At 38.0% G+C, this 13,171-nt stretch overlaps 1 protein-coding gene and 1 non-coding gene across 5 annotated transcripts in view; one reads left to right on the top strand and one right to left on the bottom strand.

The window, feature by feature from the left end:
- TXNDC16 (thioredoxin domain containing 16) overlaps nt 1–13,171 on the bottom strand; it is an 86,158-nt gene that overhangs the window by 55,080 nt on the left and 17,907 nt on the right. For all 4 annotated transcript variants that reach the window (XM_065940585.1, XM_065940584.1, XM_065940586.1 and 1 more), the window contains one exon: nt 1,071–1,192. In XM_065940585.1, coding sequence (XP_065796657.1) covers nt 1,071–1,192 — 122 coding nt within the window. The remainder of the gene's footprint in view (nt 1–1,070; nt 1,193–13,171) is intronic.
- LOC136172732 (U6 spliceosomal RNA) lies at nt 520–622 on the top strand. Its single transcript, XR_010664082.1, has one exon. It is a non-coding gene; the product is annotated as a U6 spliceosomal RNA (small nuclear RNA).

The following is a 13,171-nucleotide window of genomic DNA, read 5'->3' as shown; positions in this document are numbered from 1 at the left end:
ATGTCTGTAAAAACAGAATTTTCCAATAAATTATTTTATTTCATACAGCATATACAATTATAAATGTTTTTAACAACATTTTATATTAACACGTCCAAGTTATACCATTAACAAATAAAAATCATGAAAGCATAATTATTACTTGTTCATAAAACATTTATAATTTTCTTTATGACAAAATTACCTATTAAGGCTAAGGTGATGTTGTCAAAAATTTTTAAAAGTCAAGAAAAATATGTCATAAACAGCAAACACCAAAATAAAAAAGGAAGTCAAGTCAGCCAACAACATTTACCAAATACTATAAACTACTGAATACTAAATCAGGTACCATGAGGATTGTTAGGAAATAAAAAACAGTAATAGCAGACACAGAGCACCTACTATGTGCCAGGAACCTTTTTATTTTTTCAAATTCACTTGGTTCTCACAATAACACTAAGAGGTAGGCACAATTATTTTCACCATCTTAGTGACCAGGAAACAGGTTAAATAAGTCAATTGTCCAAGGTCATATGCTTGCTTCAGCAGCTCAGATACTAAAATTAGAATGATACAGAGAAGATTAGCATGATCCCTGCACAAGGATGACACGCAAATTCATGAAGCGTTCTGTATTTTCTGGGCTTCCCAGGTGGCGCTAATGGTAAGGAACCCGCCTGCCAATGCAAGAGACACGGAAGACGTGGGTTCGATTCCTGGGTCAGGAAGATTCCCTGGAGGAGGAAATGGCAACGCACTCCAGTATTCTTGCCTGGAGAATCCCATGGACAGGGGAGCCTGGTGGGCTACAGTCCAAGGGGTTGCAAAGAGTTGGACGTGACTGAGCACGCTGAGGTCACACTGTAAGTAGTTGGTGAGACAGGGAGTCTAACCTCGGTGTCTGGCTCCAGAGTTCTTATTCAATCACTGTACTATGCTGCCTACTTGAAGAAAGAAAATGTAATGGTAGAAGAGCCTTTAAATTTATTTTAAAATATTACGATGGTAGTTAAAATACATTAAGTCCTTCAACACAGACACACATACATAGAGGCACAGCAGAGATTAAAGACAAAGTTGATAAATACCTGGTGTTCCAATGGCTCTGACATACGCGAATGCAATGTTCCCTTTTCCTTTCAGAGCATTTTCTATGTTCTGAAGGTCTCCCAGGGTGGTAATATATTTTACTTCATTAAAAAGAAGAGCACTGAAACAAACAGAGATATAACTGGCAGAAAAATCTGGCAGGCACTTAGTTATTTAATACATATTTTGAGTAAGTTAAAGAACCTAATCAAAAAAGAAATTTAATCTTCTGAACAAACTCTCAGTAGTAAGAACCTAAGAATTTTAATACTGAATTAAAATCACTCTCTAAATCATTATTCTGTCACTGAGAACATCAACCAAGGACAGTTATGAGAAATAACTGCTTATCCTCTATTACAACCACCTCAATATAAACTGTATTTACTAACATTCTCTTCTGTCCAAATAATCCCTTACAAACCTCTCAGCCATAGATACATTTGAGCCCTTCACATGTCTAAACTAAAGCCTTCTTTCCATTGCCTATAAGGCCCTGCATGGCCTAGATCTTGCCTACTTCTCCAACATCATTTTGTTCTGCCATTCCTCATGTCTACCTTACTTTAGGCAACACCTCCGGGTCTTTACATACACCGTTCTCTTTGCAGAAAGCTATTCCCTCTGATCCTTCTCATACATACTGTCTCAGCTTAAAAATCATTGACTTAGAGAAGCCTCTCTTGTATAAGTAGGTCTGCATCATTTTCCTCTTGAATTTCATAATATGTGCTCCTATATAGTTCTTATCACAATTTATAATTATTTCTATATATTTTTTACTTGTTTATTCCTGCCTCTCTCATTAAACTGCTACCTTCTTGAGGCAGGGACTTTGTCTATTTTGTCAGTATATCCATAATAACTTAGAATAGAACCTGGTACATTTAATGTATAGGTCAGAATAACTGATTACATTAGTTCATTGAAAAGAATCTCCTTTTAAAAATTTCTACTTCTATATAAATTCTCTGTAACTAACAACAAATTCCACTTAATCTCCACATGCATGTCTCTGTCCGTATGTGTATTTTTGTTAAGCTAGACTTTATGAATTTTGGAGTTGTTCCAAGTCCATATACATAAATAAGCAAATATGTTAGTCCCTCAGTCATGTCCAACTCTTTGTGACCCCATGGACTACAGCCTGCCAGGCTCGTGTCCATGGAACTCTCCAGGCAAGAATACTGGAGTGGGTAGCCACTCCCTTCTTCAGGGGAGCTTCCAGATGAGGGATTGAACCTCACTGCAGGTGGATTCTTTACTGTCTGAGCTACCAAGGAAGCCCAAGGTTCAGTCCAATAAATTAGTCAATCACAGTTTCCTCTTATTAAAAACATAGCACTTTCCATTAAAATAGCAATTCTCAATTTTTCTGGTCTCAGAATCTCTTTATACCCTTGAAAATTACTGAGCTCTTCAATGGGTTTTCGTTTATGTAGGTCTCATCTATCAATAGTTGCCAAAAGAGAAATTAAAACAGCAATTTAAAATGTTAATTCTTTAAAAAATAAAACACCGTTTCACATGAACACTTTTTATTAAAAACAAAATTTTCAAAATGAAAGAAAAGTCTAATAAAAAGAGTGGCATTACTTTACACTTCTGTAAATCTCTATAACACTGAACTAAATAGAAGACAGGTAGATTCTCATTTGCTTCTTTGTTCACTCTGTTATGACACCACACACACATCACGTAGTCTTTAGAAAGTGCATTCATGAAAAACTGAAAGTGAAAAAGGCAAACATCTCAATATTATTACAAAAATATCGTAACTTCAGGGGCACCCTGAAATGGCTGCCCTAAGTTACACTGCTTAAATATTTACCTACATATTACAGATTTCTTCCACTTTTTAAAAGAAATGTGAAACTTGAACCTCTGTAATTCCCAGGGCTCTTGTTTTATTTTTAAAAGAAATATTTACTGAGCAGTACTCACTATTTCCTAGATATTTTCACATTTTCATTTAAATCTTCAGGTGGCACTAGTGGTAAAGAACCCACCTGCCCACGCAGAAGATGTAAGAAAAGCAGGTTCGATCCCTGGGTGGGGAAGATCCCCTGGAGGAGGGTATGACAACTCAGTCCAATATTCTTGCTTAGAGAATCCCATGGACAGAGGAACCTGGCGGGCTCTGGTCCACAGGGTCACAAAGAGTTGGACATGACTAAGCGACTTAGCACATTTAAATCCTCAATGAATTTCGAAAGAACAGCAGGTATATTATGTATGGTGAAACAGATCACCAGCCCAGGTGGGATGCATGAGACAAGTGCTCGGGCCTGGTGCACTGGGAAGACCCAGAGGAATCGGGTGAAGAGGGAGGTGGGAGGGGGGATCAGGGTGGGGAATACGTGTAACTCTATGGCTGATTCATATCAATGTATGACAAAACCCACTGAAATGTTGTGAAGTAATTAGCCTCCAACTAATAAAAAAAATAAATAAAATAAATAAATAAAAAATAAATCCTCAATGATATTCTTGGGAAATTTCTTGTTACACACACACACACACACACACACACACACACACACACAGAAGAACACATATACAGACACACAGAGGAAAGAATCTCAGGGGTTAAGTAACATGCTCCAAGACATACCAGTAGTCATTGGTAGAGATTGCAAACCCAGGTTTTCTGACACTTTACCGGTAACTTTCTAAACCATGTTATTACTGACCCCTCATAAGTGGTAAACCAGGTAAAAAGAGAGGCAATTAATAAATAGGAAGAAAGTCTCAGTGGCAATCTGGGTTACTGGCTGCTTATACAGTTTGGCTAGAAAGACCAGAATTACCCTCAAGTTACTTCAGAATCACTGGCAGGCACTATCTAGTGAACGTAATCGGACTGCCATGTAAATTCTCTGCTTGGGAATTACATCCATCCATTTACCTTTACTGCTCTAGTAGCAATTTTTTTTTTTTTTTTTTTTGCTTCAAAAATCAAACCTAGGAGTAGAAATCTAACTTTTTCTCAAAGACAGGCAAGTATAAATAAATAAAAGCCAGTGTTTGGGGGGACACATCCCACTTGTCAGGCATAGTACTAAGTATATTATAAGCAGTGGCAATTTATCGGTTTGGGATTGACTGACTCTCTTGCTTTGGAAATTCCCAGTTTTCTAAGTCTTCATGGTGAGCAAAGTCCAAGTCCCCTCATACAAGCTGATCATTTTGTAAATTTGCCTTTCCAGGTTCCCTGCTGCTAGGCTATATGGCCCAAAATCACTTGTCTGACATCCTAAACTGGGAGCCAGTGATGTAAAGAATCAGGGACAGTGCAGAATTATTTCCAGAAGCAGTGGCAGCAAGAGTCAGCTTCAAAGGCAGGAATGACAACACTGCTAATGACAGCCGCAGTGCTAGCAACGCAAGCTGTAGCATCTGATGACAGCAGAGATGCGGCAGTCCTCCTGAGACTAGCTCTGTGTCATGACTATGACTGATTCAGAGCCACATAAATCTGACTCCAGTTCTCCAGCCCTTCTAGTGAGACTGAGATTCCCTCTATCCTCTCCAAATTCTTTTCTGCATAAGCCAGTCAGACCCAGATTTGGGGGTTTATAACTAAGAACACCCAGGCATGCTCTTAGTCTTGCTTAATTTTCATGGCAACCATCTGAGATCAGTACTAGCATTAACTCCATTTTACAGAAAAGGTCAAGGGGCTTAAAGAGGTTATCTTGTCTAAAGTCCCAAAGCTTATTATTATTAAAGAGTCATTATCCATGAGGTAGAAGGAGGAGAAGGGGAGGACAGAGGATGAGATGGTTGGATGGCATCACCAACTCTATGGACATGAGTTCGAGTAAGCTCTGGGAGTTGGTGATGGACAGGGAAGCCTGGCGTGCTGCAGTCCACCGGGTCACAAAGAGTCAGACACAAAGGAGTGACTGAGCAAGCGAGTGATCCACGAGGTAATGATAACCAAAATTAATGACATTCATAATCTCATGATCTCTGGGATTATTCCCAAAGGCTTCCTAACTTTAATATATTTTTAAATGTTAACTTCCAGAATATAGGGACACCTGGGATCTCTAGGATCCATTCCACAAGCCAGTGCTCCTTTACTCCAGTTCCAAGGAGGAGAAATCTGTCTTAGGATTTTCCTGCTCCAAAGAAGGGATAAAACACCATGAGCCTGCTCTGACCTGGGGGCTCTTCCTGCCCCAGAAAGACCTTCCTTTCCCTTGGCATACTCTTCCTGAGACTCTCCTAATATAACCACTAGGCACATAAAATATATGGTCAAGAATTCACTGGGTGTCAGAAAAAAGGGGGAATTCAGGAGTCTACTCTACCCTGCTTTTAGAGCAGCAGGTTGCTCAGCCTTTTTTCAGGAAAAAACCCACTTTTTATTATGTTCTGTCATTATTCAAATTCTTAAAAATCCAATAAAAAGTAACTGTTACCTTCTATTTTGCCTTACCAAAACCCGTAGAGCAAAATGAAGAAAAAGAGGGAGAAGGAAAAGAGGGCAACAGCACGGGGAAAGAGACAGACAAGTTACTATATCTAAATTAATTACAATTGGCCAGTGGGTTCTGCATTCACAGATTAAGCCAATTGTGAGTGGAAAGTATTCCAAAAACATAATTCCAGAAAGTTCTAAAAAAGCAAAACTTGAATTTGCCATGTAATGACACCTACTTACACAGCATTCACACTGTACTGGGCTAAGTAACCTAAGAGATGACAGTTTAAAGTTTAAAGTTTAAAGTTTACAGGAAGGTGTGCATAGGTTACATGCTAACATGTAAGGGACTTGAGTATCTGAGGATGCTGGTATGAGGGAGAGGGGGTCAGAAAGGGAGGGGACGAGGGGGTGCTGAAACCAGTCCCCCTCAAATACTGAGGGATGACTGTATATTACACAAGGCAGATCCATGTATAAAATGAAATATCCCAAATACTTCATAAAGCATTTTCTAAATAATACAATTAAAAAAACAAACTGAAGCCAGTGAAACGTGAATTGAGAAAACAAGTAATAAAGTTCAAAAACATCAGGAAGGGACCAGCCTGGTTCAGGAGTTTTAGAGGAAGATACTTCCAGTAGGATCCTTCTGCAAAGCATCAGTCTTGGTCTTTTTGTCATATGTTATACATTCTCCAACTATCTTACCACTTAAAAAATTCTTATCACTAGAAATAATCTTATAGGCTTATAAAATAAGATTTCTGCTCCTCCAATTTTTAACAACCAAAAAGTGAAGCTTCCCAATTCATTCTTCCACCAATCCGATATTTTCTGAGCACATAATACGTGTCACGCACGATGCCATGCTCTGGTAGAAGGACTGTGTGTAAGAGGACACACTCTGGGCATACGACCATTACTACCAAAGCAGGATGCTTGTGGTGATAGAGGTGGATGTGTGCTTACAATATTATTTACTACCAAATTAACAAAGAGCTGTGAGGAATTCAAATCTAAGACAAGCAATTATTTTATTACAATTTCTCCCAGTATGTCACTATCAAGCAGGAATCCAGGTGACAATACTGGGTAGGAACAAATCTGATAGACATAATAAAAGATTTAACAACAGCTCAAAACCTATCAGGAAGGGACCAGCCTGGGCACAGATCAGGAGTTTTAGAGGAAGACACCTCCAGTAGGATCCTTCCCAGAGGCTCTACAGCAACATCACCTAAAGTCTCAGGACCCAGGCTCTGCAGTAATGTGTTAAAAATAAAATGTTGGTAGAATTTATGATAGTTGAAAATAATTCCCATAATATTTGTAGTTCATATTATTGTCAGTAGTATATTAACCTTAAGAGGAAAGAAACCTTCATTTGACTAGATATTGCCCCAAGTATATCAATTAGCACATCTTAATAAAGAGTTAGTGGGATTTAAGGGTTTCTTTACAGCACTAGACAATCTTTCCTTTTTGGATCATGTGATGATTTCTAGACGTCAACAACAACTAGTGGGGGAAATGGCCTTATTAGCATTTAGACTCTTTACCTTCTGAGCCACCAGGGAAGCCCACCTTTGAGATTACAGTGCCTCAGTCTCCTATATCTCCATCTGACTTGCCTCAGGAGTGTTGCATAAGGTTTTCTCAATCAATAAATAAAGATTAACTGTTACTTAGTGAAGTAACACTAAATAGTATCTTTTTCTAAATATTACCTTTCTTAATGACATCTTAAAGCTGGGAAGTGAAATTTTCCTTACAGTTACCAAACTTTTTGGCTATGTATATTTTAGAAAATAGAGCTAAGAATTTTTAGACTCTAAATTTATAATCTTATTTCTATTTTAAATTTTATTTATTTTGCACATTTTAACACTTTTGTAGGACTCAAAAACTATCTGAAAAGTTGAAGAGTGAAAAGTCTACCTCCAATTCTTTCTTCCCATCCTAGCTTTCCCATCCCATTTCCATAAACCAATCATCAGTTTCTTGTGAAACTTTGAAATATTTACACTAAACGCATACAAGAACTGAAGAGCCTCTTGATCAAAGTGAAAGAGGAGAGTGAAAAAGCTGGCTTAAACCTCAACATTCAAAAAATGAAGATCATGGCATCTGGTCCTACCACTTCATGGCAAATAGATGGGGAAACAGCGGAAACAGTGAGAGACTTTATTTTCTTGGGCTCCAAAATCACTGCAGATGGTGACTGTAGCCATGAAATCAAAAGATGCTTGCTCCTTGGAAAAAAAGCTATGACCAACCTAGATAACATATTAAAAAGCAGAGACATTACCTTGCTGACACAGGTCCATCTAGTCAAAGCTATAGTTTTTCCAGTAGTTATGTATGGATGTGAGAGCTGGACTATAAAGAAAGCTGAGTTCCAAAGAATTGATGCTTATGAACTGTGGTGCTGAAGACTCTTGAAAGTCCCTTGGACTGCAAGGAGATCCAATCAGTCAATCCTAAAGGAGATCAGTCCTGAATATTCAATGGATGCTGAAGCTGAAACTCCAATACTCTGGCCACCTGATGTGAAGAACTGACTCAGTGGAAAAGACACTAACGCTGGGAAAGACTGAAGGCAGGAGGAGAAGGGGATGACAGAGGATGAGACGGCTGGATGGCATCACCAACTCAATGGACATGAGTTTGAGCAAGTTCCGGGAGTGGGTGATGGACAGGGAAGCCTGGCATGCTACAGTCCATGGGGTCTCAAAGAGTCAGACGTGACTGAGCGACTGAACTGAACTGAAATGCATCCATGCCGTAAATATATATTATATATGCCTCTGTTAGAAGACGACTTCTCCTAGATTTCTCAGTGTTCCTGTACAGCCCAGCTCTCCTGAAGATGAAAACTGACAGGACACAAAGATGGAAAATGTCTCCTCTTAATCTTGTCTTCTTTGCTCGGGAGCCATCTGCTTCCATTCAAAGGTAATAAAATCTTTCTTATCTTTCCTGCAGTTACACTCTTATATTTAGGGAAAGAAACCTTTATCTCCCACCCCAAGCAATTTACTTAAATTCCAGAGAAAAAGATAAGCGCTCTATCTCTAGAAGGAAAAAGTAGATATGCCAGCTCCTACATAAACTCGGAGATTCATAATTTAAGCTCTTCTCCAAACCTTGCTGAAAATACAGACGTTAAGAATACAGCTTTCACCTTGCAGCTCTGTGGAGAACTGGATAAAGCAATCCAGTACTGTCACGTCACTCTGACGGCTCTTATTGCTGTGTGTGAAGACTTGGCATTTCTACATGTATATATGTAAGGAGGGTGACATCAAAGACCCTTCAGAGTTTTAGACTCTAACACTTCCTTTATTATACACACAGAACTCTACTATGCTCTAAACACTTGGTTTATTTCATTAATATATCCTGAAAAATCAACGTGTGAAAAATCTTAATAGACCATTAAGTCAACATACTTTTAATAACTGGTGTTTTAGGAATATTTTAAATGTCCTACAAAAAAACCCCACAATTTAATTGGCCATTATGGTTCAAAAATATGCAGTTCTATAACTATTTAGTGTAGGATTACCCTAGTTTACACTTGTTATTCTAAGATTTTACTAACTCAATTCTTCCTCTATTTTCTGAGACTAAGAAATTGTCTAAAACCGTAATCTTTTCTGTTTCAAGTATAAATAACTACAGATTACTAATCACATACAAATTTATCAGTATGTATGTATTAGAGGATAATGGATGAAAAGAACCCATTTACAATAAGAATAGAAGACATAAAATACCTAGTAATAAATTTTACTGTCCAAGCATATACAAAGAAAAAATTAAAACACTACTAGAGGATACAAAACTTGAATAAATGTAAAGACATCTGGTTCTGGGATGGGAAGATTCATTCAAAGATGCCAAGTGTCCCTAAAATAACTTATAAATTTAATGCCAGTAGGATTTAGTGAGGGGGAAGAAGAAACTGGACAACCCAGTTTTAAATGTCACATGTAAACAGAATAAAAATGTGATTCTAGAAAAAGAAATATGAAGGGACCTGGATCTTTCAGATGTGCTGTGTTCTGCTTAGTCGCTCAGTCGTGTCCAGGATCTTTCAGACAGTATATTATAAAGCCTTGGTAATTAAGGTAACAGTAAAAAAAGAAAAAGAAAAAAAAAAGACAGATTAATGAAACAGAAAGTCCAAAGTAGGCCCAAATATATATGTGTTTAGTATAAAAAACGGCATCTTGAAAACGGAGATTAATCTCAGTTCTGTTGGGATAACTATTTAACCACCTGATTATTATATAGCTAAATTCATTGCTCATACCATTTACCTAGTTAAATTCCAAACAAAGCAAAGACTTAAATGTAAAAATGAACCATTAAGGCATTGAGAAGAAATACACCCACATAAATAGAATATGATCTTTGACAAAGGATCAAAAGCAATTTAGTGGAAAAAGGCTAGACTTTTCAAAACAGGGTGCTAACGCAACTGGACATCCACATGCCAATAAGTGCACCTAGACACTGACTATCCACCTTTCACAAAAAATAACTCAAAATGGAGCAGAGACCTAAATGTAAGACACAGAAGAAAATTTTGGTTACCCTGGATTTGGCCATGAATTTTCAGATACAACCTAAAGCACGGTCCATGAAAAAAAACTGTAGTGTTGGATTTCCTTATTATTAAAAAAGTTCTGCTTGACAAAAGACATTGTTAAGAGAATGAAGAACAAGCCACAAACTGGGAGAAAATATTTGCAAAACATATATATATCTGATAAAGGACTTGTATCCAAAATATATAAAAGAACTCTTAAACTCAACAATGAGAAAAAAAAGAAAAAAACATTTACAATATGGGCAAAAGATTTGAGCAGATACCCCACCAAAGAAAATATACAGATGTCAAATAAGCATATTAAAAGATACTCAATATCGTATGTCCTTAGGAAGTTGTAAATTAAAATCAGATACCACTACACACCTAATAGAATAGCTAAAGTTAAAAAAGAAAGAAAAAAAAGAAGGAAGAAAATTAGCATTACCAAATGTTGGTGGGGATGTGTACCAACAGGAACTCATTCAACGTAGGTGGTAATGCAAAACGATACAGTTTGGAGACGGTTTGGCAGTTTTTTACAAACCTAATCAATCTTAAAATATGATCGAGAAATCACACCCCAAAGATTTTACCCAAATGAGTTGACCAACCACATCAATAGAGAAAACCTACACACGAGTTTTATAGCAACTTTAATGATAACTGCCAAAACTTGGAAGCAAGCAAGATGTCCTTCAACAGGTGAAGAGATAAACAGTGATATATCCGTACAATGGAATATTACTCAGCAATAAAAAAAAGAAATGAGCTACCAAGCCATGAAAAGACATGCAGGAATCTTAAGACACACTGCTAATTGTATGCAGCAGCCAATCTGAAAAGGGAACATGTTGTATGGTTCTGAACTGAGCTCCCTCTAAAATCAAGTCCCCCGGACAGCTTTATGATTAACTTCTATAACCAAAACTGTATTCCCTTTCTTGTCCCTCTGACCTCAGCCCTGTGCTAACTGAACAGTAATCACCAGAGTCAGGTGACTAAAGCTGCTGTTGTCTACAACACCGTTAACATACTAAAATTGCTGTCATGGATAACTGATCATTAAGGTATATACAGACTCGGGTTTTTTCCTCCAGGGCAGGATGAGCTATCAGACCTCCCCACCCAGGGGTCATGGTCCACCCAACCAGATGTTAGTAAACTGTAGGTATCCTGACTTCTGAAACTACAACTAAGAAATGTCACAGAAACGTCACTAGACAATGAATAACCCCAGCTTCTCTGTTCTTCTCCCCCAGCTCCTAACTCAGAGACCAAATTGGAGTGGACCTGAAGTTTGTCTCCCACTCAATTGCTCAGTGGCCTGCAATAAATCCTTACTTCGCTGCAGTCACTGTCAGAGCTTGGCTTTCTGTCAAACTCTGAGCCCTTTTTCTGGGGTACAGTTCCATCTATATGACCCTCAAAAAGGCAAAACTATACAGTAAAAAGATCAGAGGCTGGGGAGTGGCAGAGAAGGGTAACTAAGTGGAGTACAGGGCATTTTTAGGGCTGTGAAACTTACTGTTTGATAAATAACCATGGATACATGTCAGTACACATTTGTCAAAACTCATAGAACTATATAACAAAGAGTGAATCCTGACAAAAAGCATGCACTTTGGTTAATAATAATGTGTCAATATCAATTCATCGACTGTAACAAAGGTACCACACCAATGTAATATGGTAACAGAGGAAACAGTACAGAGGAGAAATGAGGAATTCTCTGTATTGTCTGTTCAATTTTCTGTAATCCTAAAACTGCTCTAAAAAAATAATCTGTTAGGTTTTTTTTTTTTTTAATCTGTTAGGTTTTTAAGTGAATTCCTTTGTAACAAAAGCAAAAGGGAGACCTTGGTACAACTAAAATCCAGAAGTCAAAAGAAAAGAAATTTGAACTGATAATATTAAAAAAAAAAATAGGGAAATTCAAAAGATAAATGACAAACAGGAAAATGTACAGTTTCTATCTCCTTTATATACAGAAAGTACTTTGAAATTAATAAGAATGAAAGTTCAAAATGTGATAGAAAAATGGGCAAAAAATATCCAGCAACTAGTTCAGTTTCATTTCTATGAACAGTATGCAACTGAAAAGAGTATAAGAGAGGAACTGCTTGCCAGGAACTGGGTATTTCACACTGATGCTTTTAGCACAAAGAAGTAGGATGATGGCTTAGGAGGCATTCTCTTTCCTCGTGGAGGAAAAAAAAGTACAGCTCTGATATGGCATACTATTTATTTAGCACAGTGCTTCAAGATTCTAAATATTGTTACTGAAAATTTTTGTAAAATACTGTATTCCACAAGTCATTTTTCTTATATTTTAAACAAAAACGAGGACATTGCCTCTTTGGAATTCTACTCTCCTGATATTTTTCTGCCCAGTTTCTTCTTCCTCTATATGTTTGTACTGTCCTAGAATGCTCCCTAGATGACCTCCACATTAACAACACTCCTCAGGAATGCAAATTCCTACAACTGCCTACTTGAGACTCAGATAAGACTTATTAAACTAGACTCATTTTTTCCTGTAAACTTGCCCTTCTTCCTTTGCCTATCTCAGATGGTGATCAGATCAGATTTGGGGTAGAGTGAGGAGGGAAGGAAGGAAAAGAAGAGATCAGGGATTATTCAAATTAATCGCTACCAAACTCAGTTAATTTCACCTCTTAGAGGGCTTTCCTGAGAAGGCAATGGCAACCCACTCCAGTCCTCTTGCCTGGAAAATCCCATGGACAGAGGAGCCTGGTGGGCTGCCATCTATGGGGTTGCACAGAGTCAGACACGACTGAGTGACTTCACTTTCACTTTTAACTTTCATGCATTGGAGAAGGAAATGGCAACCCACTCCAGTGTTCTTGCCTGGAGAATCCCAGGGACGGAGGAGCCTGGTGGGTTGCCATCTATGGGGTCGCACAGAGTTGGACGCAACTGAAGTGACTTAGCAGCAGCAGCAGCAGAGGGTTTTCCTGGTGGCCTGGTGGTTAAGAATTGGCCTCGCAATGCAGGGGATACGGATTCAATCCCTGATTGGGGAACTGAGTCCCATAGGCTGCCGG

Source organism: Muntiacus reevesi, chromosome 7, assembly GCF_963930625.1.
Source record: "Muntiacus reevesi chromosome 7, mMunRee1.1, whole genome shotgun sequence".
In the NCBI taxonomy this organism is placed as follows: domain Eukaryota; kingdom Metazoa; phylum Chordata; class Mammalia; order Artiodactyla; family Cervidae; genus Muntiacus; species Muntiacus reevesi.
This window is presented reverse-complemented; position numbering and strand designations above follow the sequence as displayed.